Below are 26704 nucleotides of genomic sequence, written 5' to 3' on the forward strand. Positions count from 1 at the left end.
GGGTAAAACTCACCTAACAAATGCCTCACTTAACAGAAATTTTGGGCTGCAGCAATTGTGGTTGTAAGCAGAGGACTACCTATACCTTTAAGGCAGTGTTTCTCAACCTTGGCCACTTGAAGATGTCTGGACTTCAACTCCCAGAATTCCCCAGACAGCATTCGCTGTCTGGGGAATTCTGGGAGTTGAAGTCCAGACATCTTCAAGTAGCCAAGGTTGAGAAACACTGCTTTAAGGGTCCCCATATATAGCAGCAACTCAATACCTCCTTTCTTCCTTCCTTTGCCTGCCCTTCCTTATCAACCTCTGTCTCAGCCTCACCTGTCTGCAAGGTTAACCCTTTTGAGCAGGGTTTCCCAACACTGTCAACTTTTAAGACGCCTGGACTTCAACTCCCAGAATTCCCCAGTCAGCACTCAAAAAAAAAAAGAAAAAGAAGAGAGAAACAAGAATAGGGAAAGAAACCAAAACAACCGAGTCTTGTTTTATTGAGAAAAAGCTTGGCTTATTTAAAACAATAACCTCTTCCAACGGTAACCAAAACAAGGGTGAGCCCAACAAGCTGTAAGAACGTTCTCCGCCTTGGCAGAGGCCGACGGGTGTTGGGACAAGATGGAGGAGCTGCGTGGGACTTAAAAGAGTTATGTCCTGGCTCGTCCTTCGGTCTCTGTGACTAATTGCGATCTAAAATGTCACGTGGCTGAAAGGACACACCACCAGATAAGCTGGGAAGACAACCCTACATAACATAAGGAGCTTCGGACTCTCACCTCCCTTCTGGCTTGATGCTCAGATGTCACCGAGGTAGGAGGTGGGGGGGGCGCAGGAGAAAAGTCACTGTCCTTGTCTTTGTCTTCCGAGCAATTATGGCACCATCATTGTTTGTGTGTGTGTGTGTCTGAGCGCACAAGACAAGTCTCCAGGGACAGCCCCAAAGGGCTCAAGTGGCTGGAGAGAGGAATGGCAAAAGGTGGCTTCCGGGCTTCGAGAAGCCAAATACAAGCAGTGCGCAACCCCTTGTTTCGTGGTATCTTCACTCCTGGATTTGGAGAAGATTGGGGAGTTTCTGGTCCAGGGAGACCAAGTAAGAAAGAGAAGGGGAGGGGAGCTACTGGCCGAACCTATTCAGGGCTGAAGCATTGCCCTTCCTAAAGTTGAAGGTGACTTAAAAACTCTGGATTGCTTCACGCTACCACATCATTCCATTGGGACTAATTTAATAACTTCCCCCTATGGTTTGCTACTAAAAAAAAGGGAGAGAGAGATAGAAGAAAGAACAGGACATTCTTGAGTCAGGGATGATGGCTCTTTTCTTAAACTAACTGGCAACATTTTCTTGAAATGTAATTTCCCCGTGCCTTCCGTTTTCCTTTCCCCAACTCTCAAGATTCAGCAGTGAGGACGAGGAGAACAAACTCTATATGTGGTTAAAACGTAAAAGGCTAAAAGATCTCTCACTGATTTTCTGTTTTCCTTTTTTTTTTATAAAAAGGATGCAAGGATGTTCTAGAAATATTCTTGGTTTTACAGCAGGAAAGTGTCAGAAGAAACATCTAAGCCGACTGCTTAGGTCTCACATGTCACCTGAGAGAGGGGGGGAGAGGGAGGGAAGAGAGAGAGAGAGAATATAGAGAATTAGGTTCAACTAACACATTATCTTGTTGTTTACACACACCCACACCCAGAGTTAAGGGCAAATCCAACTATCCCAACCCCAGCTAAGGATGACTTCAAAGCACAGCATGAAAAGAATGCCAGCTGGGAAGTATGCGAGACTTCATATGCACTAAAGGAAGCCGATTGGGAGAAAAGAGTTTTAAAATTTTTGAATGGTGACCACTCTCTTACATGGAGAGGTTCTGGGTAGCACCGATTATGGGATCAATACATCACATTCATTGTTGTGGCCCGTCAGCAGAGCTGGCAGAAGATTCGGAGAGTGTGGAGGTTGGGGAGGAAGATGGGCCAGTCCTGGAGCCTGGGGAAGACTCTGATGAGGGCTCTGTGTTGGAGGCAGAGAGGGGGCCAGGGCCGTATGCCAGTTAATAGCTGCCTTCGGAGTCAGAGATCACTGAGGCAGAAGAACAGCTGGAGCCTGTTACCAGTGTGCGCATGCGCAGAGTCGCCAGATGAAGGGAACAGCTAAGGAACAAGGGTCAACTTGGGAGTAGGCCCACAGGTGGATGATGAATGGCCCCTCCCAGGGGAAATAAAAGAGGAGTGAAAGGGGAGTGGAGTTTGCAGGAGACAATTAGTTTGCTTAATTGGTTCCTGACTCTCCCAGACTCCTTGCCACAGTTTGCAGATGTCGGCCTGGCAGCTCTCCAAGCCAGATAAGGTCTGTCACTGTAAATCCTCCTTTGAAAGACTTTGCTGGCTGTGAATGAGCAGAATTCACAGTCAATTAATAAAAGAGGTTTTTGTCAGGACCAGGAGTTTGCTTCATGCTCTTGGGAAGCCCCGCTCAGAACAGTCATATACAAACAGAGCAAAACCCATTCTCTTTTTTAACACTGATGATGTTACCTAGTTGGGTAATGAAGAGAGATGATACTCTGCCGGTTCAGACCAGTTTGCCCGAACAGGAGGCGGAAATCGCTGATGGCTCTGCCCATCTGCCTCAGCTCTATCACCTCCCATTTAGGCATGTTTTCAAGCCAAAGCACATGCGCGGAAGGCTGGGTGCATGTGTGGATAAAGAGGGTTGGAAAGGACTCCAGAGGTCTTCTGCTCAAATGGTTATCCAATCTCTTCTTGAGTGCTAATGGGAGCACCCACAACTTCTGGGGGAAAGCTATCCCACTGATTGATTCTTTTGTCGTGACCAGTCAGGACGATGACATTTCCTGACCAAGAAGAGGCCGACTCTCTTCTCTGTTACTGTCCTTTTCTTAAAGCAAATCCAGAATTTCAAGAATGGTTTTTCTTTTCATCTCTGCACAGCGGATGAAACCGGGGCATCTTGGGGGGGCTTCCCCTGCCCTTGCTCAGCCCTCCCAGAAATCCTACCTTGCTGCGGGCTTAATTTGCATTCCTCTGGCGCACATTCTTGTCCGTGTTGTTTGCAGTGTTGCCTTTCCTGGGAACCAAGAGGAAAAGTCGGTCAGTTCCAGACCTTAAGGAAGATCTGTGTCAAACTCTAAACTAGACCAGCAAGTAGGCAGAGTCGAGGACCTATTGTTCTGGCCCAGCCTTCGCCAGTAGTGGTAAAATGTTTACTTCCAAGTAAAACAATCCCCTCCCCTTTTTATAACAGGGCAGTAATGGTCTTTTATTTACAGGGGTAAACAAAAAATCAAATGTAATTAGTCCCAACAAAGCGAAAAAATCCCAATTGCTTGCAGTATACTACAAAAATGAATGGTTGTGTGCGATAACTGGCCACTCCCAAACTCCTTACTATTTATTTCCCAGCCAGGGAGGGGATGGCTAGCGTCTATGTCTGCTTTTTCCTGAGAGCCAGCTTATTGCTTTCCACTGTTCTCCTTTCCTCTCTATGCATATGTACATCTGAGATGGGCCCCATCTGTTCCTCCCACTCACTGAGCTCAGGCCCCGAAGACAGCTGCCTCTCCACTTGTGGGAGGACGGAAGGCCCCAGCTCTGCCTGATGCGGTTTCCTTATCAGAGCCTTCCAAAGTCTCCTTCCACCTCCTCCCCGTCTGACTCTGCAGCTATCTCTACTGGCAGCTGAAGGGCCACAACACCCATGCTGATACTTGATACACACACACACACACACCAACTAGAAAGCTCTCCCTGTCACATACCCCTCTGATCAGAGACCGCAGGCAGCCCCATATTCCTCAAAGTTAAAGCCAGTGTCTCTCTCTCTCTACCTTGACAGATATGTGGACTTTAGTCTCCAGAATTTCCCAACCAGCTGTGAGCTATACTGAGATTTCAAGACAGACAATTTTAACCGGTCTTCCTCAGCCTTGGCCGCTTGAAGATGTGTGGACTTCAACTCCTGGAATTCCCCAGCCAGCCATGCATCTGGCTTAACTCTGGTTCTGGCAGGCAGGAGGCAGCTCCCTGCAGCGTCTTCATGCCTGCTCGGGTCATTGCAGTTGGGCGCATCCAGCTGGTTGTCTAATTTCCCACCCACAAGTGGCCTCAAGAGGCGATTTACCAGGAAGGGGGAGAAAAATGGTTCTTTATACTTACAGGGGTGCAGAGCCTCCATCGTCATCTTTGAGCAAAGGAAGAGCAGAGGAAAAGAAGAAAGACAGAAGTCAGCAAAAGGATTTCGGTGACTAGGCAAATCATACTTTGTCACATTTATTTATGTACTTATTTATATTTCCTATTTCTAAACCGCTCAGTTTCTGCAGAGAAGGGCTTCCTCCTTCATCCCAAATGATCTTCTTTTGTCCTATCATCCATCCATCCATCCATCCATCCATCCATCCATCCATCCATCCATCTATCTATCTATCTATCAATCATCTATCCATCCATCCATCCATCCATCCATTCATCCATCTACCTAATCATCTAACAATCATTTTGTACGATCTATTGATGGTTCATTAATTGTTCCTTTGTTCTATTTATCTATCAATCGTCTCATCTATCGTCTATTTGTCAAAAAAAAATCCCCAGCTTTTAACACTGCTACTATTGAGGAACAGACTCCACCACACACATGTCGACCTTCATTTATTTACATCCCACCCTCCTTATTTTTATACATTCTGTTTTCCCCACAACAACCCTATGAGGTGGCTTGGACTGAGAGAGAGGGACTGGCCCAAAGTCACACAGCTGACTTTCCTACCTAACGTGAGACCAGGAATACACAGTCACCTGGTGATTGGCCCCAAGTTACCCAGCTGGTTTTTGCGCCTAAGGTGGGACTAGAACTCATGGTCTCCCAGTTTCTAGCCAGGTGTCTTCAGCACTAGACAAACTAGCACAAGGGTACTACGATCATATATAGATGACAAGACAATCAGGGCAAGGGGTGGCTTTAGTTTGGACTTCTTCCACTTACCACAAAGGGTTAACATGCAGCAGCAAGAAGGAATTGAATTCAAAGTTAATGCAGCATGCACGCCATATTTACAAGCTTTTAAGCCAGAGTTACTCAACCTTAGGCACTTTTAAGCTATCTGGACTTCAACTCCCAGAACTCCCCAGCCACCATGCTGGTTGGGGAATTCTGGGAGATGAAGTCCAGACAACTTTAAGTACCTACGGTTGAGAAAAACTGTTTTAAGCCAATTGAGAAACCTTCCTATCCTCTTAGGACAGCGGTCTCCAACCTTTCTGGCTCGGTGGTCCAGCCCCACGTGGGGGATGGGAAGAGGGGATGGCTTTGTGTGAGTGGTGGGTGTTTGCACGCTCGCCCACCACTTGAGCTGCCCGGTTCCAAATGGGTCATAACCCAGTAGTGGACTGCAGCCTGAGGGTTGGGGATCCCCGCTGTAAGACAGAAGTAGGGAACTATGGTTTCTTTATGATTTCTGGACTTCAACTCCCAGAATTCCTGAGCCAGCCATTGTTGTTGGCTGAGGAATACTGGGAGTTAAGTCCACAAGTCCTAAAGGGGCCATAGTTCCCCACCCAAGATTTTCCCTTTCCCTTCACTCAATTCGAAGCATTGCTGCACACACCACGTACAAATGAAGCAGGGTTTTAACTAAGGTTATAAGGGTGAAGAAAGCCAGGAATATCTTGCCGCTTGCCAAGAAAAATATAAAGGAGAATGATTTAAATCTCCACAGCAAAAAAAAAGAAGCATGGTTTTAAAAGGAAAGAAGAGTAGGGGGTGGCACGGGAAGGGATGCTGAATTCATTATTTAGATAGAAGCATTTAGGCATCTCAGGTATTTAAAGGAAAATATTTTTAAATAATGCAAACAAGTGGAGGGGGAAAACAGTGAGAAGAATATTCCCTCAGAGAAGAAATAAATCAAAATGTTAGATGCTGACATTGGCTGAGAGACTTCTCCAGGGACTTAAAAACATTCCTACCAATTGATTTATGCAGCAGAACTGTTGTTTTTCCACCCCATAGAGGCAAGGAACAAGGGGAGCAGATAAAGTCTCACTCAGCAATGTTTCCACGGTGCCTAACACCACTGCAGTTGCCACGATCTGAGTGAGATTAATTTCCTTTTCACTCCAATGGTGTGGAATCCAAGCCAAGATTAGCATAATTAGGCAACCAGAGTCCCTCGCAAAACCAGCTGGGAGGTGGGCGAATCTACAGGAGCCTCTAAAGGCAGGGGTCCCTAATCCCCGGCCCACAGACTGGCACTGGGCCACGGCATGCCAGAAACTGAGCCACGCAAACAAGAGAAGCCCCATCCGCAGGATACAGGCAGCACACGAAACCAGGCCCCCTCTGGCCCATGGCCCAAAAGCTTGGGGGGGGGGCGTTGTCTTAAGGCATCTCAACCCTAGAGAATCTGACCCCTTACCACGCGTCTTAAAATTGCCGAGGTTGAGAAACATTGCCATGTATCTTTCACCCCAGTTTCAATTCCTCCCACTGAAAATTACGGGGAGTCCTCGGTTCATGACCACTTCTTCAGCAGTTGTTCAAAGTTGTGACACTGCTGAACAAATGGTACTTAAGACCAGTCCTTCAGGGTTGTGGCTGACTTTTGCTTAATGATGGCAACAGCAACTGCTGGGATGGCTGTCGCTAAGTGATAATGTCACGCTTTATACCACCACATCATTTAATGACAGAAATTCTGGACCATGAATTACCATGATTAAGTGAGGAAAACCTCTTTATAGGCACCAAGAATCTTCAGTAATTAAGGTTTTGCTCAAAATACCACTTGGGAGGATGTCAGCCCTTCCTCCACTCACATACGGTGGTCTCTGTACTCGACTGTTTCAAAACCAGTTGAATTTGGCATTTGATGCATCGTTTGTTTAGTATCCAAAGTGCTTCGATAGGAAGAGGGGGACAGCCACGGAGAATGGACAGGAAGTCGGCTATGCTGGGAAGATTGCTGCAAAAGGAAGTGGGGGACAGCCGCAGAGGGTGGACAAGAAGTCGCGGACATAGGAAAAGGGACAGACAGGAAGTCCTTCCCGGCCGAAACAAGGGGTCATGTGGAAAGTCACGTGGTCTGTTTGGTACTAGCGGCAACTCGCAAAGCTTTCCTGACCTGCTCCCGAGTTGCCATAGGCAGGGGGTGTGTGTGGGAAATTGCGCCTACCAGCTGCACCAAGGAATTCAGACCTCACTCAAAACAAAATACATCCTAGCTGTGAAGTCAAGGCCATCTCCACGGAGACCCACAATGGCCAGAGGGAGTGACTTCTATGACCTGCGAAATTGCTTCGAAATTGTTTCGTTGGGGAATGCGAGAGGGGGGAACAGAGTCAGAGGGAAGGGGCGAACTGGGTGAAGTCAGAGTTGTTCGACATGGCACTCCTAATAAACAACTGGATGTTTCTTGCTAAATAGCTAGGGCTATGATGGCGAACCTATGACACGTGTACCCGAAGTGACACACAGAGCCATCTCTCCGGGCACGCGAGCTGTTGCCTATTATTCTTCCGGGATCCAGCCTTCCCGCCATGTGCGGGAACGTCGGAAGCCAGAAGAGCAGCTGCCCGGTGCGCATGGACCTGGTATTTCTGTTTCTGGCACAAATGCATATGCTGAAGACCAGCTGGCCGGTCTGCGTGCATGCGTCCTAATCCGTAAGATCATCCTCCCAATGTGTGCATGCGCAACAGGCAGCTGCTCTTCCGGTTTTCACCACGCAATGCGCCGGAAACTGGAAGAGCAGCTGCGCAAGCATGCACACCAGATGGCTGCTTTTCTGGTTACTGGGCATGTGTGCACATGCTCCTATATCGGCACTTTACACTGGGCATGGGGCTCCTGCTTTTATTAGGGCATCAGCCAGAACCTTGACAACTCGTTTTTAGTACTTGTCCCAGAACCAATTAACAATTGCACTTAAGACTCATATACCACTTTATAGTGTTGTTACAGCCCTCTTTAAGCGGTTGACAGCATCAGCTCCCCCCCTCCAACAATCTGGGTCCTCGTTTTACCCACCTTGGAAAGACGGAAGTCCAAGTCAACCTTGAGCCTGATGGGATTCAAACTGCCAAATTGCAGGCAGCCGATAGTCAGCAGAAGTAACCTGCAGTACTGCACTCTGACCACTGTGCCACCACGGCTCTTTAGTACCACTATATTATAATATTATATTATGGTAATAGTATTATTATTATTAATCTCCTCCCCCTTGCCCTTGTTAGGAATATAATTCTAACGGTTGGGTTGGCAATATATAAATCATATAGCAATGCTATATCTGTTTCTTTAAATCATACTGTAAAATGTGATTGGTTGCTGTTTTTCCTCTATCGGCATAAGAGGGAGCCAGAATGACTGTTAGCTCTCTGTTTGTTAGATGCTGGCCTGATCTGATCCAAGTGTTTTGGTAGCTGGCTGTTAGAAAGTGCTGTGAGCTATTGTAAGTTTTGCAACTGTTAGCAAACCTTGATTACTGGACTGATTATATGTTACTGGACTATGTTATTTGGATTATCCCTTAACTGAAAGACGTTGATGACTGACTATCTTATCCGTGTATGACTTGGATTGTTTGATGGACTCTGATACCTCTATTTCCACGAAAGTAAAAGCCTATTTAAACTGCAGTGTCTCTGTATGCTGGTTTGTGTGTTCTCCAACACAACTCTCACAACGCTTCTCTGAACGTACTCGCTCTCCCAACGGGGAGCTTATCTAACAAGCAGAAGTAGCCTGAGGTACCGCACTCTGACCATTGCGCCGCCATGGCTTTTTAATACCACTATATTATAATATATTATGGTAATAGTATTATTATTATTAATCTCCTCCCCCTTGCCCATTCCAGCACCTTACCCTCAGAAACATCGTTGGGCTTTCTTCTCTTCTCGTAGATGAAGATGATTGTGACCAGGACCAGCACCTCCGCTACAATCCCCAGGAATGGCCACAGAGCAGCCAGCCGACTCCGCACCCTCAGGGTCACCTCTGCAGTCCCGGTGCTTATTTCATTGGTGCCGTTGCACACGTAATTCCCGGGGTCCTTCTCCAGGTTCAACAAAATGATCCGAAGATCTGTCTTGGTGCCGTTGGATCGGATGTAAAATCTTTCATCAGTGCCATTGGCAATAGGCTGGAGGACAAGAAAGAACTACAGGTAAGTCCTCCACCCATGCCACAAACGAGCCCAAAACTTGGCAAGGAGTCTCGGAGAGTCACAAACCAATTAAGCGAACTAATTGTCTCCTGCAAACTCCACTCCACCTTAGCTCCTCTTTTATTTCCTCTGGGAGGGGCCATTCATCGTTCACCTGTGGCCTTACCCCCAAGTTGACCCCCATTGTTTAGCTGTTCCCTTTGTCTAGCAACTCTGCGCATGCACACACTGGGAACAGGCTCCAGCTGTTCATCTGCCTCAGTGATGTCTGACTCCGAAGACTGCTGGTAACTGTCAGATGGCCCTGGCCCCTTCTCTGTCTCTGACACAGAACCCTCATCAGAGCCTTCCCCAGACTCCGGGACTGGCCCATCTTCCTCCCCAACCTCCTCACTGTACGAAACTGCTGCCAGCTCTGCTGGCGGGCCACAACACTACCTATATTCTTGAAGACGACTCATAGTGTCAAAAGGAACCATTTCCACACAACGTCCAATGCAGTCTGGGACACCAAAATAGAAAATCCCACTGAGGAAGCTTCCTTATGACTAATCAGATCACCACCTCATCCAGCTCAGTCTCTTTACCTCACGTGAGCATATACATTTGATAAATATATTTTTGCCCCTCACCCCTCAGGCCTTCTGAAAGAGTGTCAACTGGCATAAGGGTGCAAGAGCGACGTGCAACCATGGGAGGTGGCTTCTGGCATGCAAACTATGTAGTTTGTGTTGAGGCTTGTGACATGTAAACCATGGGGGCAGTTTGTGACCCTCCACCTTTTTTTAACCTTTGGTTTAATTCTGTTTTCGGAATATATTGATGAAAAATGGCTGCATACAGGTAGTCCTTGGCTTATGACCGCAGTTGAACCTCAAATTTCCATTGCTAAGCAAGACAGTTAAGTGAGTTTTGCCCTGTTTGATAACTTTTTTGCCACAGTTGTTAAGTGGATCAGTGCAGTTGTTGAATTAGTAGCACGGTTGTTAAATGAATCATTGACTCTGCTTGTCAGAAGGTTGCAAAAGATGATCACATGACCCCAGAGCACCACAATTGTTCTGTCAGGAAATTTCTCCTTGGTTCTAAGTTGCTTCTCTCCTTGATTAGTTTCCACCCATTGCTTCTGGTTCTACCCTCAGGTGCCTTGGAGAATAGGTTGACTCCCTCTTCTTTGTGGCAGCCCCTGAGATATAGGAAGACTGCTATCATGTCTCCCCTAGTCCTTCTTTTCATTAAACTAGACATACCCAGTTCATGCAACCGTTCTTTATATGTTTTAGCCTCCAGTCCCCTAATTCTCTTTGTTGCTCTTCTCTGCACCCTTTCTAGCGTCTCCACATCTTTTTTACATCATGGCAATCAAAACGGAATGCAGCATTCCAAGTGTGGCCTTACCAAGGCCTTATAAAGTGGTATTACCGCAGCATGTGAATGGCTGTAAGTTGAGAACTCCCTGGTTTCAAATGAGTTTTTCTTTTTACAAGCAAGCATGTTGATCTCTCTTCAATATGCCTTCTGTGAAGCAAGCCCCCCCCTCCCCCCCCCAAAAAAAACCTGGAAAAGTTGACTCTTAACATGGTTTCTCCATAGGCAGCCGGGACACCTACTGGGCAGGAAGAGAGGGGAATCCTGGGTTCATGGCAGGAAAGGCACTCACCTGAGGCACCTGGTCTACCACCTTGTACCAAGTCCACTGGGTAACATAAGGGTAAGAATTGCTTTTGCAACTCAGCGTTATGGAGTCTCCTTCGTTTCCGTGCTCCGTCTTCTTATAGGGCACCACATTGGGAGCAACTGCAACAGGATATCAGAAAAGCCAGTAGGTCACGATCAGTTCAAAGAGGGGTCACAGGAGAGGCTGATCAAGCAAACACTCCTGCCTATAACCTCTCATCCATCATAAGCAGGCCTTGGCAGCAGATTTCTTTGCTAGGTCTGGGAGTTAGTTATTGGGGGACGGATGTGCACAAGGCTGGGAAAACACAGGAAGTTCATCTAGCAATAGCAATAATAGCACTTAAGACATATACCATTTCACTGTGCTTTGCAGGCCTCTTAAGTGGTTTACAGTCAGCCTCTTGCTCCCAACAATCTGGGTCCTCATTTCACCGAAGGTTGGAAGGCGGAGTCAACCTTTAGCTAGACAGGATCGAACCTCTGGCAGTCGGCAGAATTTGCCTGTCATGCTGCATTCTAACTAGCTGGTTATCATATCATAACCTCCCCCAATTTAGCATCCTTGGGATGTATTCAGTTACGAATCCCACAATTTCAGTATGGGAATTGCAATCCGATTTAACTAGAGCAGGGTTTCCCCAACTCTGGTGACTTTAAGATGCATGGACTTCAAGTCTCAGCTCCCATAGGTGGCTGGGGAATTCTGGGAATTGAAGTCCATGCATTGCCAAGGTTGAGAAAACCTGACCTAAAGGATACCAGGCTTGTCTACATCAACGGAAACTAACTTCCACAAGCTTGCTTGCTAAACCTGGAACTGTTTGGATTTCCTGGAGACAAAATACTTTTAGGTTTTTGAGTTTGAGTTTTGAGTTGAGTTTATTAACATTTATAGGCCGCCCTTTTCCCTGAGGGGACTCAGGGCGGCTCACATAAAATCAGGAAAGGGGAATACAAACAATGACGTAGACACACATAAGTAAAAATAATGAGCAACATTCATTCATCATTCGGGAGGGGCGGCTATCTTTGTCCCCAGGCCTGACGGGCTAGCCAGGTCTTAAGGGCTATGCGGAAGGCCTGGACAGTGGTGAGAGTACGAATCTCCACGGGGAGCTCGTTCCAAAGGGTCGGAGCTACTACTGAAAAGGCCCTCCTCCTTGTAGTTGCCAGCCGGCACTGGCTGGCAGATGGAACTCGGAGGAGGCCCAATCTATGAGATCTGATTGGTCGCAGGGAGGTAATTGGCAGAAGGCGGTCTCTCAAGTACGCAGATCCACTACCATTTGATGACAAATGGGCAGTACTAGCACTAGTACTTAGGCTTATATACCACTTCACAGTGTGTTATATCTCAAAATGGTCTACGAAGTCAGCATATGGCTCCCAACAATCTGGGACTTCATTTTACCAACCTTGGAAGGATGGAAGGCTGAGTCAACCTTGCATTGGTCAGGATCGAACGCCTGGCAGTAGGCAGAGTCACCCTGCAATACTGTATTCTCACCACTGTGCCACCACAGTCCGTCCTTCCTTTCTGCTCCCCGCATCCCACTTAGCTCTTAAGACTTATATACCACTTCACAGTGCTTTACAACCCTAAGCGGTTTACAGAGTTAGTATATGGCCCCCACCAATCTGGGACCTCATTTTACCGATCTCAGAAGGTTGGAAGGCTGAGTCAACTTTAAGCTGGTCAGGATCGAACTGCTGGCAGTGAGTTAGCCTGCAATACTGCATTCTAACTGCCCTGCACCATCAGGGCTCCTTTCTTTCTCAGACTAGAGAGGCAGCTAGGGGAGCCCATGAGCAGCGGCTCGTTCCACATGGATTTGACAACACAAAGTCCCTCTCCTCTATGTAGAGTTTCACCAATGGAAAGAGGAAAGAGAAAGAGAGAGAGAAAAAGCAGAGGACTAAAGCACCCACAACAGTTACCTTTCACGAGCACTGTTCCTTTTGTGAGGGGAATGGTGTCAAAGATGCAGTGGTACTCTCCCGAGCTTTCGTAGTCCACTTTGGGGATCCTAGGATTCAAAAACACACACACAAACACACATCAGCAGGTGACAAGGAGAATGCACAAAGCCATCACAGCAGGAGAACTGGGAATGGATATTGGCAACTGCAACTTCCCTCAGCAAACATAACGGTCACGGAGTAAGAGGAGCTACATTCCAGCATTATCCAGGAGAAAAAAATAACCACTAGGAAATGCTGGATTAGATTTCCTATCAAAGGGTACGAGGCACACCTAAAGCTGAGCCACCCCCTCCCACTGCATTTCCCCGTTTCTGTGTTACGCCTGAGTGCCACGTTGTTCTCGAGTGAAGAATACCCACCTATTCCCACCTCCTCTCTAATTTAGAACGAAGCTAATACTGGCCAACATTTAAGCACCAGAGGTTTTTGTGCAGTGACAGTCAGCTAAGAATTATATTTTTTGCAGGCAATGCATTTCGGGCTTGTTGTTAAGCTAATGCATACAATTCATTACTCCCTTCCCCACACCTATTAGCAAGATGCTGGGGGGAAATGGTTATTAACTTCCTTTAGTTCTAAGGACAGAGTATACTCCGCTGCATACTCCCTAGGAAATAATCTCCGTTAAAATAATTTACTTCCCAGTGAAATAAAAACAATTTTTTTGTTGACTTTGGGAAAAAAATGATTCCACCGAACATTGTTATGTGAGCCAAACAAGCTGTGAAGTTTCCTCATTTTGCATTCGGAGGAAATATTCTATTTGGAGAGGTTGCTGATCTGAGAAACATATTTTGTAAAAAAAGTTTTTTATTTTCTTTCAATATACAACTCAAGGCGATGCACATACAAATATTTCTTCCTTCTGCTCTTCCTTTCTCCACCACAACCCTGTGAGAAAGGGTTAGGATGAGAAAGTGTGACTGGCCAAAGTCACCCTGCCAGTATTTCATGCCTCAGGTGGCACTAGAACTCAGTGTCTCCTGGTGATTGGCCCAAAGTTACCCAGCTGGCTTTCATGCCTAAGGCAGGACTAGAACTCGAGTGTCTCCTGGTTTCTAAGCCAACACCTAAACCGTTACACCAAACTGGTTCTGACCATTAAGCCATGTATGCTTTACTTTAAAGTCACCTACATGTAGGAGGTAAAATCCAGAGCGGTGGTATTGGAATCAAGCTTTGTCTCCCCTTTCATCCAGTAATTGCCTTTGATAGGTGTTGATGCTTCACTTATGTTACATGAAATGATCACATTTGAGCCAGCAGTTACTTCAGGAGAGGTTGAAATTTTGGGCCCTGGTTGTTAAGGAGAAAACGAAAGTTAGGTTAGGATGTCATGGGCATGACAGCATGTTTTAAGAACACCTCTTAAAAGAAGGAAAGAACCCTGGGTTTTGACACGGAATTCGGTCCCCTGCATGCCTGAGAAAAAGCAGCTTGGTTGCCGAACAGTAACTGCATTTAACTTCTATCATTAAAATCAAGCTTCTGAGGTTTTAAACAAATGTGGTCAGTTGTACAAGTCATGAAACACCAGGAAGTTAGCATCCATATAAACTCTCTGAGGGATTTGAAGGGAAAGAGATTAGGAAGCAGAGGTAACAATAATTTCTAAAGCAGGACATCACCTTCTAAGCACATCGTTATTCTAATGTTATCTAATAACAAACACAACTACTGGGATAAATAAAATAGTGTATCTATGCATACAGACCTATTGAACGGTTCAAAACATTCTGGGTGCTTTATTTGTGATTTTGGAGTCAATGTATTTGCTTTGTTGTTTCTTCTGCTTAAATACAAGTGCATCTTCTTCTCCTTTCTGAACAATCGCTACAGAGAAACATCTAGCTCTATTCTCATTCATTCATTCATTCTCTCTTTCATTTCAGTAAAGGAATATATTGATGAAAAATGGCTGCATACAGGTAGTCCTCGACTTACGATCACAGTTGAACCTCAAATTTCCATTGCTAAGCAAGACAGTTAAGTGAGTTTTGCCCCATTTGATAACCTTTTTTTTTGCCACATTGTTAAGTGGATCACTGCGGTTGTTGAATTAGTAACACGGTGGTTAAATGAATCATTGCTTGTCAGAAGGTCGCAAAAGATGATCACATGACCCTCCAGAGCACTGCAAGGGACAAATACATGCCAGTTGCCAAGCATCCGAATTTTGATCATGTGACCATGGGAATGCAGCAATGGTCGTGAGACAAATGTCATATCACTTTTTCCGCTGTCATCTTAACTTCAAAAGGTCACTAATTGAATATTGTAAGCCAAGGGCTACCTGTAGTTCAATTTTAGGACAGGAGCAGAAATTGCATTAAGGATTTTAAGCCAGTCCAAGAAGAGAAATAAAAGACATCTGTGATGTCGCCCCCAATTTAACCCAAGCTCAACCACAGAGACTGTGGAAGCTCCACATTTCCTATAGGCATATTTGCCTGCCTAGGAAAATCCTGAGCCTACATGAGAGTTACAAGTTTTCATAGTGCCAGAAGAGAGTGTACAGGTAGTATGCAACCTGCGAGCACATTTGAGCCCCACATTTCTGTTGCTCAGTGAGACAATTGTTAATTGAGTTTCCCCCTATTTTAACCTTTCTTGCTGAGTCAATCTGATTGACACTTGTTGCGTCAATCACTGCCAGTTGTTAAGTGAATAACATGGTTGTTAAGTGAATCTGGCTTCTCCTTTGACTTTGTTTGTGAGAACGTATCAAAAGGGGACACCACAACCGTCATCAAAATGAACCACTTGCCAAAGGTCTTAATTTTGATCACATGATTATGGGGAGGCTGCAATGGCCGTGTAAGCGTGAAAAATGCTCACGTCACCTTTTTTTCAGTGCCGCTGCAACTTTGAATGGTTACAAGTCGAAGACTACCTGTATTAGCCTTCAGTTGCCATGAAGGAGAATTTCTTACCTGATGAGGTATAGATAAGATCAGTCACAAAGTCATAATTGGCATAGTTATTTACTTGGCATTTCTTTTAGAGAGAAAAAAATTGCACCCTATAGTTCGTATGCACAGAGTACCCAAAAGGAACTATTTTTCATGCTTTGTTTCTTTTGGAATTTAATAAATTATAACCATCCTTTGAACTGCAAGCTAACAGTATGAAATGTAATCCCCCCCTCCCCCCCTCCCCAAAAAGGCACTGGGCCTTCACCATCTAAACCAGAGATATCTAAAACTTGGTAACTTTAAGACTTGTGGACTTCAACTCCCATAATTCCTCGGCCATCATGGCTGGCTGGGGAATTCTGGGAGTTGAAGTCCACAAGACGTAAAGTTGCTGAGTTTAGAGAGACTTGATCTAAGAGATTTTGAGCACTGAAAGAAGTTTATCCAAGCTAACTGTCGTATTTAAACCACCATTTTCAAGAGAAATATACTGCCACGAATATCCCCCCTCCCCCCCGCACATAATCAAGCCAACTCATCCAAGTTGGTTATTTCCCATGAGACAGGGCATAAGGTAAAAGACCCTCCTGAGACTTGCCTCCTAAAAAAATAAGCGTTTCCATTCATCAAGAATTATTTAATTTTGTTTTAAACCAGCCATTGATGGAACAAAGCCATTTATTTGCAAACTTCCTTCAGTTAAGGAACAGTTTCTCACACAGACACTCCTTCAAACATCTACAAGGGGAGCGGGTCTACTTGCAGAGGTCTTGAAGCATGGACCTAGTTCATATGTTGCACTGGCTAGGCTGGCTGGGCTGCACCATCACCTCATATGAACCAAGGGTCTTCGTATCTCAGCCTCGGGAATGAGAAAGTCATTCCTGATCCTATTAAGGAATCCTTGATCAAGCTTTCAAGGGGCTTCAGGAGAATTTGAAAACCAAGAGTGAAAACGCTCTTGCGTGTTTATACCCTCTTGCGTATAAATCCAAAACCGAAGCCCGTAAATGCAAGTTCAGCATTTTGGCCATTAGCTGTATCATTTTACACCACCCCCCCCCCCCATTAAGAAATTTTAACTTGCAAGCTCTGCAAATGGAAGGATAACCGACTGGTTATCCCACAGCCAAGAAGAACTAAGCATAGGACACCTAAGTGGCCAAGAGAAAATTTGGCCTTTTTCAGACAACAGCTGCCCGTTACAACAAGCACAAATACAGTTTGGACTCTCCCCCCCCCCACCCCCGCAAAATTGTGCTCCTTGTAAAGTGGGGAAGCAAAAACAAAAAAGCACAACCGCACAGATGCAGGAAGAAATATCAGAGCAGGAGGAAGGGGGGACCGGGGGGGTGGGGGGAAACTAGGTTTGGAAATGACTGGTGGAAGCAGCGCGAAGGCAACCTGGTCTCTGTTTCTAATGGGAATATTGGAGTGGGGGGGGGGGAGAAGGCTGATTCCTGTGGGGTTTACAAGGGTCGGGAAACCGAGGCGCATGAGAGGGTCTTGGGAAGCCACAGAACACGGATGGAAGGAGAGCCAGGGGCACGGGGATCGTAACGTTGGAGAACTTTCGGTGTCGTGGGAACGTCGACACTTAAAGAGTCTGCCACTCACGCTTAGTGACAATGACGTTCGCCTGGGAACGGATCCATTTGATTTTGGGGCTCTTCGACAAGTGGTTACGGTCGGGGTCGTTGCTGGCCCAGCATTCGTAGGTGCCAGAGTCTTCGATCATGAGGTTAGTGATGGCGATAGTGCTTGAGGAGTGATGCTGGTAGGTCGCGCTGATTTGGACCCGGTTCTGCCAGGCGCCATCCCACAGCTGTATGGCGGTACCATTGGGGTCAGCTCCTTCAAACCACCACTGGATTTCAGGGATGGGGTTGCCAATGGCCTCACAGTGCAGTTCCACACTTTCCTCTGTCAGTTTCTTTTGAGAGAGAGGTGACTTTATAAAGCCAGCTATGAGTTGAAGAGGTATTAGTAACAAAGGGTTAGTGCAAAAAAAATTGTGCATTCAAAAAGAAGATATTTCTGATTTTTAAAAAGGGATAATAGTAACTCACAAAGCTATACCGATTCCTTAATTGGTTGCTTATAATTACAAGACGCGGAAAGTAATGAAGCAGCAGAGCCTGGAAACCTTCTCCTCCCTTGGTGAATGGCTGAGGATGGACAGGTGTCTAACAAAAAGTATCACTAGCAATATTAATATGTTCCAGCCATATTCTTTGCCTTTACTCAGGACTAAGATTTTTTTTTAAAGTTATTCCAACTAAGAGGTGAAACAGAACCCATTTATTCTTTGTTATTTAACTTTCACACTATCGAGACTGCAATACTGATGCATCTTCCTAAAGGCAATATTGAATATTTACCAAATAACAGTTCAATGATCTGTTGCATCACTGTGTCCTAAAGCAATTTGCAAATTAGGACCCTGGAAAAAATTCACAGGATGCTACAGAGCTCTCAAAAGAACCTTGTACACATGGAAAAGGCAGGACCCCAACCTCTTCTATGCATGTGTTTGTAAGGCCATTAAACCACGATAAAAAAGATGGTTTACTAGTCTTCATGAGTTCTTCCTGAGCATTCTCTTTCCATACAGGAATCTGCTTCCAGCAACAGATCCATGCAGAAGACCTGGGGACTGAGCATTTTGCCACAGCGTAACACCTGCACAAAGCAGCTTCTAATTTTGGATGTAGTTATTGTGAGTATTGATGATGTGCAAATATATCATTATTGTGACATTACTTGTTTACACCCCTGCTTCAATCATCAGTTCAGGCTCTGATCCTTTTCTCCAGAAAAGGAGAAAGGACAATAATGGAGGTAATTGAGAGAAAAGTGAATGATTAGCACATTCACTGCAAGAGTCAAAAAGAGGGCTGTGAAAATAACTACAGACCCCACACATCCTGGACATCAATTGTTTCAACTTATACCCTCCAAATGATGCTATAGGGCACTGCACACCAAAACAACTAGACACAAGGACAGTTTTTCCCCAAATGGCATCACTCTGGCATCATTCTGCTGAACAACTAATTCCCACAACACTGTCAAACTATTTACTAAGATTTTATTACTATTATTCGTCTCTTCCTTCCTAGTATCTATCACTTCCCACTTATGACTATAACCATGTTACTTGTATTTTTAAGATTTATATTGTTCTGTTTGTTTCCTAGAATGATTTGATTGCTTATTAGTAATCTATGACTATCACTAAGTGTTGTATTTTATGATTCTTGACGAATGTATGTTGTCTTTTTATGTACACGGAGAGCATATGCACCAACGACAAATTCCTTGTGTGTCCAATCATACTTGGCCAATAAAGAATTCAATTCAAATTGTTTGCACCAATCACTCTCCTGTCAAGGGATTGGCGCACACAATTTGTTCTCATAGCAAACCCAATCAGTTTTTCTTTCTAGGTATGCAAAATTACAAATATAAGGCCTTTTCATAAAGAAAGTCAGAAAGGAATATGTCCTCATGTGTAACACACCAAAGAATTATTTCTTTGCTCACCCTGAGTTTAAAAATAAATGGTCAGCTGATCTAAACTTGCTAATTCCTGGCTGTAGTGACTGAATAGCATTGCACGGGGTTCCTTTAAAATGCATTGATTAGACCTCCTCTTTCTGTACTAGCCGACCCAATTTGCTTTCTGGGCCTTTAAGACTGTCACTCAACTCGGCCATACAGCTAGATACAAGTCTAGCAAAATGTAATGCATGCCTTGCTGCCTAAAGCAATTAGGGTTGAAAATCAAAACATGGCACAATTTAGGTGCTCCTATGAAGAACAGTAGGAGAGCACCACACACTAATGAAGCAATTAAAATTATAATGTATTTCTATTGGGGCTCAAAGTGTTCGCTCGTTATTCTGTAAATGGTGGTTCTGTAAACATTATTTACAAGGCTTTGCAGAAGGGACAAAAAGAGAAGCCATGACTGAGATTTTGTGGCAGGATCAGCTGAGGCCCTTTAAGATTATTAGAAAGTGACAGGAAACGTGTGGGGGAAATCTCTTGTTTGTGCTGAAGTTTAGAACATTTCTAAATTAGCCACTCAGACTCTGGAATAATGTGACACAGTCACAAACAAACACATTTGTTTCAAGGGGTCAAGGCTGTTTTTTTGTTCTCAAAGTTAGACCCAAGACTTGCCTTACTCCAAATGGCAACAGAAAGATTCTTAAAACTCAGAATACTTGATTGAGGACTACCTGAAGAGAAGGGGGAAAACCCCTATTGTTTATTCTGTAGAGATTCTCAGTCATCCAGGTCATGTTTATCCCAAAGGTGCTTTTTTCAGGAGGCAACTGGACTTTCTTGTTTGTTCTTTGAAGACGTTTCGCTTCTCATCCAAGAAGCTTCTTCAGCTCTGACAGGATAGCCGGGAATGGAAGGATTTATACTCCTTGCAGACAGCTGGTCATTTGCATCCTTTTACTCCAAGTGCTTCAACGGCCCTCTAAAAAGAGGCAAATGACCAGCTGTCTGCAAGGAATAGAAATCCATCACCTGGAAGACTGAGAATCTCTACAGACTTTTAGCTATACAATTTGGGATGGTGCAGGAGTAGGAATGGATTTCCAGAGGAAAAAATTGCAGACTACAGGAAACGTTTGTACTACTCTGTTGACCCTGAGGACACAGATAATCCTTCAAGTGCTTCAAGGACCCTCTAAAAGGATGAAAATGATCAGCTGTCTGCAAGGAGTATAAATCCTTCCATTCCCCACCATCCAGTCAGACCTGAAGAAGCTTCTTGGATGAGTCTTCAAAGAAAAAACAAGAAAGTCCAGTTACCTCCTAAAAAAAGCATTTTTGGGACCCCATATCTAGTTCTCAGCCAGCCCTATTATTTAATTCTAATTAGTCTACAGAGTAGAGTCTTCGGTTTATGACAATTGGGATCAGAATTTCCATTGTCAAGCAAGGCGGTAAGTAGGGCTCTACTTTACGACCTTTCTGCTAGAGTTATTCATCAAATCAGTGTGATTCTTAAGTGAATCACCTGGTCGTTAAGCAAATCCAGATTCTCTCATTGACTTTGCTTGTTGGAAGCCAGCTGAGAAAGTCACACATGATGACTATATCACCCAAATACATTCCAGTTGACAAGTGCTTGAATTTTGATCATGTGATGGTAAGGATGCTGTCCTGATTGTAAGCGTGAGGACCGGCCATCTCAATTTTCCACTGCTGCTGTCACTCTGAAATGTCACTGAACAGTTGTAAGTCGAGGACTACCTCTGTATCTCCTATGCTCGTGTTATTTCAAACACAGAATTTGATTTTGTTAGTGTGGGGATTTCCTCATAAATGTTGCCCTCCTCCCCTTTTTTATGACTCTTTCCCCAGCGGGATCTGCTTAATGAAATTTAGGTAAAAAACGGAGTCTTGTTTTTCCTCCACCTTCCAAGAGAAACTCAAATGGCTTCAGATACATTGTGCAATGTGGGTACATTGTATTCTGTTCAGTCATGCCTATTTTGGAGAAGCCAGGCGTGCTAACAACAGCCTTGGCCGCTCCCTGAGAGCTCCAGAGAACTTGCCAGAGACATCCAAAGGGCTGTTTCTATAGTTTATAAAATGCAAACCTAAAGGGGGGGGGGGAGAGAGGAAATACCAGGTCAACATAAACAAAAACCTGCACACTTAAATCAACTAAAAATATGCAGTGCCTTCATGGGCTAAAGCAGGGGTGTCAAACTCAAGACCCGTGGGCCAGATCCTGCCCACAGGGTGCTTAGATCTGGCCCGCGAGGCCAGCCTGGAGACAGCAAAGGACCAGCACATGGTGCTTCTGCCAGCAAAAACAGATTCCCGATCTCCATTTTCGACTGGGATGACCTCCTGCAACCCTCTGCTAGTGAAAACGGAGATTTGGCAGGCTGCACAGGGCCCTCCTGTTCTCCGCTTTCGCTGGCAGAGCCCTTGGGCCACCAGAGTCGCCCCTGACACAAATTACGTCAATTTGCTCCTCCCCCGAGGTCAAACATAACCCTGTTGCATCCCTCAATGAAATCAAGGTTGACAGCTCTGGTCTAAACCAGCCTGCCATGCTGAATTCACCTCCTATAGCCATGGTGCTAAACCTATGGCCATTGCCCAGCTCAGCTACACTGCGCATGCGCCTCCCACCAGCCAGCTGATTTTCGGGTCTCTACCACGCATATGGAAGATGCACGTGCATGCCCAGGGACACGGAGGGAGGCACGCCTCCCTGTGCTGTTTTTGGTGCCAGGAGGCTTCAGGGAGGACTACTAGGTGCAAAAAGGGTGCAGGAGGGTACAGCCCATTTTTGGTCCCAGGAGCTGCAGGGAGGCCTTCTAAGTACAAAATGTGGTGCGAAGAGAGTCACGCTTGCATGCGTGGAGAGGCGGGGCACACAGGGGGGGGGGGTGTATTGCACGTGCATTACATTATGGTTGTGGGCATGTGTGCACACTCTTTGGGCACGCGAGGACAAAAAAAATTAGCCATCACTGTCCTACAGGATTCTAATCAAGCCTAAAATTCAGAAGGTTATACTTTTAAAGTCACTCTGCAACTAAAATCCAGAAAAGTTTCCCATGACAAATTGCAATACTTTTTGCACTTTATTTCTCTCACACATTTTTACTCTATTAAGTATCTCCCTTTGAGACATATGAAATATAAATAAATAAACAAACAAAGCTTGTTCCCCTCACAGCAATTCATGGTAATCCTACCCAAATCTATTTTTAAAACTTCCTCCAAAGAAGCCACAAGAAGAAAAAATTACATTATCTTGCCATTTCTGATTGTTCCAGATCTGACTGATAAACACAGAGCCTATTTGGAAGCCATGATAGATTTCCCCAGAATGAAAATTTGGACTTTTTAAAACAGTTTTACATCGAAATGCTTTTTAATGGCTATTTCTTTCATTTTTAAAACTGCCCATTCTCCTCACAGATCTGTGCAAATATCTCCTTCTGGGGGAAAGCATATACCTAAAAGTTGATAAGAACTGAAAATCTGCAATATACTTTCTGTAATGGCACTTCTGAGGATTGCCTCTCTGTGTGAAATGACTACATTTTAAATTGCAGTTAAAAACTGGTATTGCTTTTATTTATTTCCGCAGCACTTAGGGAGAAATCGAAGTAGGACGCTAAAATGTTCGGCTCCTTTATAGGTCAAGCGGCCTAGACAGCTTAGTTGCCGGTTGACATTCCCAACAAAATGTTAGAATCCATACAGGGAGACTATTTAAAATAGCTCCGCTATATAAAGTACCAGATGAATTGAAAACAAGGGCCAAGCAATCAGGAATCCTTCCAAGAAGGATGCCCCAACAGATAGAAGGGAAGCAGCAGCAAAAGATAACAAAGAAACAAGATACATTAAGCCCTGGTATTCTTAGCCACGACATATTAACTTTAATCACATTTAAAATATTTATATTTCCAATTAAAAACAGAGAAGAAATAGCAGTCATCTGAATGTAAGATGGCGGTGAAGTAAAAGGATTACCTTAAAAGCCTGCTTAAGCCTACTCAATTAAGACTCTTAATTAGAATGGAGAAAAAGAGCTACAGAAAAACAACAGGGGCCCGTTTAAAGGCAGATACAAACCACTGATTTTTCAGCTGTTTCTACCTAGATTTTTTTGCCCAAAGGAAAACCGTCATTTTTGCTTCAAAGTCACCTTTAACTAAAACCTTCCCTCACTAGAGGGTGGAACTGCAAGGCTGTATAAAATAACTGGCACACACAACTAGCTATAACCTCTTTAGACAGCTGGTTTTGCCAAGAGCAATGTTCTTTTAAAGCAAAACAGATATTCTTTTTAAAAAGATGTTTTTAAGAGATGTTTCGTTCCCTAAACAATGCCTCTGCCTCCCAATAAGGTTCTTGGCCACTAGAAATCAGGCATCTTAATCTTTAATAACGCAAGTCTCGTATGCTTTGGATTAGAATCTTAGAATTTTAGACACCGATGTCTAAACAAGGGCCAAATAATTTTGTTCTAGCACTGAAGAGCTGGGATAACAGTTAAAAACAGATGCCAGTTGAAGTGATCAGGGAGATAACATTTTAATCTCTTTACAACAGATCCATTCAAGCATATGCTTCGTTTTCCCAAGCAGGTGTATCTTTATTTTGCAATAGAAAATGCCATAATCTGCCAAGGACAGAAATGGCCCAATATAAAATAGTAATAACTTCGTAAAGCTGACTATGCTACCATAAAAATCTACCTGCCTAAATCGACTGTAAGATGCTTTCAAGCTAGATAGCAGAACAATCAGGTTCAAGGATGAAGATAACTTCCTTGTGAAATGAGAGAGAAAAAAATAAAGGATCCCTGAAACCAATATTGTTTCAGAGAAAACTCTCAAAGGGATTTGAGATGGTTCCGTTAAGAGCACATCAAAGCTGGGTGTTATCAACGCATAGGCCTGCTGGACATACAGGTAATTCTCTCTTCTATCCCTCCCTTAATTTTAAACACTCCCTCACAAAGCAGGCACTGCCCCAAACACGTCTCACCAGGACATTTGCAACACTATGCTTTTAGCCAGATAAGAAACAGGCTGAGGTTGGGAGAGGGGCAAGAACAGGACTGGAAGGGATGTGCTTCCCATGAGGGGCATCTGATAACAAGCTCCTAGCCATGATCTTTCTCTCTCTTCAATGCACCAAATGCATGGTTTGTTATGTTCGATCCTTAGCATCTGCAATCCAAAAATAAACAAATAAATAAAAATTAAAATACACAGCCAGCTGCATTTCACTGGATTGGCCTGGATTAACTTTAAACCCTAGTAAACAAAGCAGCTTCATCTGTTCTGTGTCCAGTATAAACAAGACAGACCCTTGCGTTTCCAAAGAAGTGGTAAGGGATAATAACAGCATTTTTGAAACACGTAAGCTACTTCCACAAGCCAATTGTAACGTACATTGCAAAGATAAAGGGAAACATGGAAATATTTGACGTTTCACAAGACTGCTGCTCCTGGCTTCTATTTTGCAGAGCTAGCGTGTCCAGTAAAAACCAGCTATAAAGATGTGTCACATGCACATTCCCAGAGCTGCTGAGCTAATGATCTATTCAAAGATTAGTCTAATCAAACATTAAACTGCCGGGTTACAGACAGAGGTCAGCATCTACATTACCCAACTAATAAACCAGTCTCTTTTGGAACAAATTTTTGGCTGTAATTACTTAGTGGATTGAAATTGTCTGTTAACTGATACCTATTTGTTTATAAACTAGATTATGTATAAACAATTGAAAGGAAATATGGCCCACCTTTTATTAAAATGGTTATGTAAAACTTTTATTTTTAAGAAGCACTGCTTCCCCCCCACCCTTTCTTTTTCTGTAATTGCTTTGTCCTTTTTCTTGATCTGTTTTTTGCTTTGGATTTAAAAGGGAATTGACAATCCACAGTGCAGCACAATGCCAGAAAAACAGGCATTTGGTTTAAGAAGCTAACAGGTGTTACACTCTGAAATCTCTTTTCTGCCTGAGGGGTTATGTGAAAATACTTCTTCACAAACACTTGAAGGCAAAGCCACTCTTTGTCTTCTTCCAAGTAAACACAAAGCATATATGAAACAGCCCTAGAAATCTTAAAGGGAGGTCTTCTCTTCTGTCAATCAATGTTTCAGCATCATTTTGAACTGGGGGACAGGGAGAAGGTAAAACACAAATAGAAAAATGACTCTGAATGAAGCAAAGAAAATCATCAGAGGTATGTTAAGAAGTCAGTTTAGCTCACAAATGAATAAAGTTGTTTCTAAATTTTCTCAAGTGTTACACCTTTGATTCAGTAAGTGCTGTCACCTATGGTTGGTCAACAGTATCACTGTTTACTCAAATCATGTAGATTGTCCTCAACTGGTTGCTTAGTGACCCTTCAAATTTTTGATGGACTTAGGGATACTTAGGGCCTGGATTCAAAGGTCCTATGGTCAACACCTCCATGATCACATGACCACACTGTGGGCGCTCAACAGCTGGGTCACATTTACACCAGTTTGTAGCGCCCCACAGTCGTGCGACGGCATTTTACTGTAGTTTTGTCAAAAAAACATTTACTTTCAGTTTTTGCAAACCTGCACTGATAGTAAATCATTGGTTCACTTAATGGCTGCCTCAAAAAGGGCTGTAAAATCAAATTGGTCAGGAGCCCTGGTGGCACAGTGGTTAAAATGCAGCATTGCAGGCTGACACTGCTAGGAGTTCGATCCTGACCAGCTCAAGGTTGACTCAGCCTTCCATCCTTACGAGGTCGATAAAATGAGGACCCAGATTTTGGGAGGCAATAGGCTGACTCTGTAAAACCTCTTAAAGAGAGTTGTCAAGCACTGTGGAACAGTATATAAAACTAAGTGCTAGTGCTATAATTGACCTGAGTTATGACGGTGATAGTCAGGCTCCATTAAAGTCATAACTTGAAGACTATCTCTACTAAACCACAGATCTCAACTTCTTGTGGCCAATCAATTCCTCATCATGATCCTTCTAACTAAAATGTAAGAGATCTCAGATGCAGATTCTACTTCAGTTTGTGCGCATAAACACCAGCACTTTGTAACCTGCTAGTGCTATAAATGTCTTCCAAAACTACAAAATTACTTGTGGCGTGAAGATCTCTTATTGCAAATTTCTAATACCACCTTAGAGATAAAACCAGGAAACTTAAGCACTGGCCAATGTTTCAATCGTTGTTTGTGTAGGTTATCTGGATAGGCCACCATTACAGAATTTTCTAACAACAAATCTTTCAACTTAAGTATGAATTCTGCAAATCTACCCCCCACCAGTTTTGCTGCATGATCCGGAGCTCTAATACGAAAAGGAAGAGCTAAGCATTGCTTGCGTAAGTAAACCAGTGATAATAAACCTTTGGCCATCTCACAAAGGATATGTGACAAATT

The 26704-nt window shown here is 44.2% G+C and overlaps 1 protein-coding gene across 1 annotated transcript in view; it reads right to left on the bottom strand.

Annotated features, from left to right (window-relative positions):
• Positions 1-452: 452 nt before the first annotated feature.
• The window catches only part of BSG (basigin (Ok blood group)), a 33108-nt gene continuing 6856 nt past the window's right edge, over positions 453-26704 (bottom strand). The window contains exons 2-8 of the mRNA XM_032223914.1: positions 13979-14138; positions 12798-12886; positions 10840-10976; positions 8879-9155; positions 4168-4192; positions 3010-3079; positions 453-1584 (exon numbers count right to left, since the gene is read on the bottom strand). Of these exons, the coding sequence (XP_032079805.1) occupies positions 3022-3079; positions 4168-4192; positions 8879-9155; positions 10840-10976; positions 12798-12886; positions 13979-14138 (746 nt within the window). The 3' untranslated portion in view covers positions 453-1584; positions 3010-3021. The remainder of the gene's footprint in view (positions 1585-3009; positions 3080-4167; positions 4193-8878; positions 9156-10839; positions 10977-12797; positions 12887-13978; positions 14139-26704) is intronic.

Source organism: Thamnophis elegans, chromosome 1 (genome assembly GCF_009769535.1).
Source record: "Thamnophis elegans isolate rThaEle1 chromosome 1, rThaEle1.pri, whole genome shotgun sequence".
NCBI lineage: Eukaryota > Metazoa > Chordata > Lepidosauria > Squamata > Colubridae > Thamnophis > Thamnophis elegans.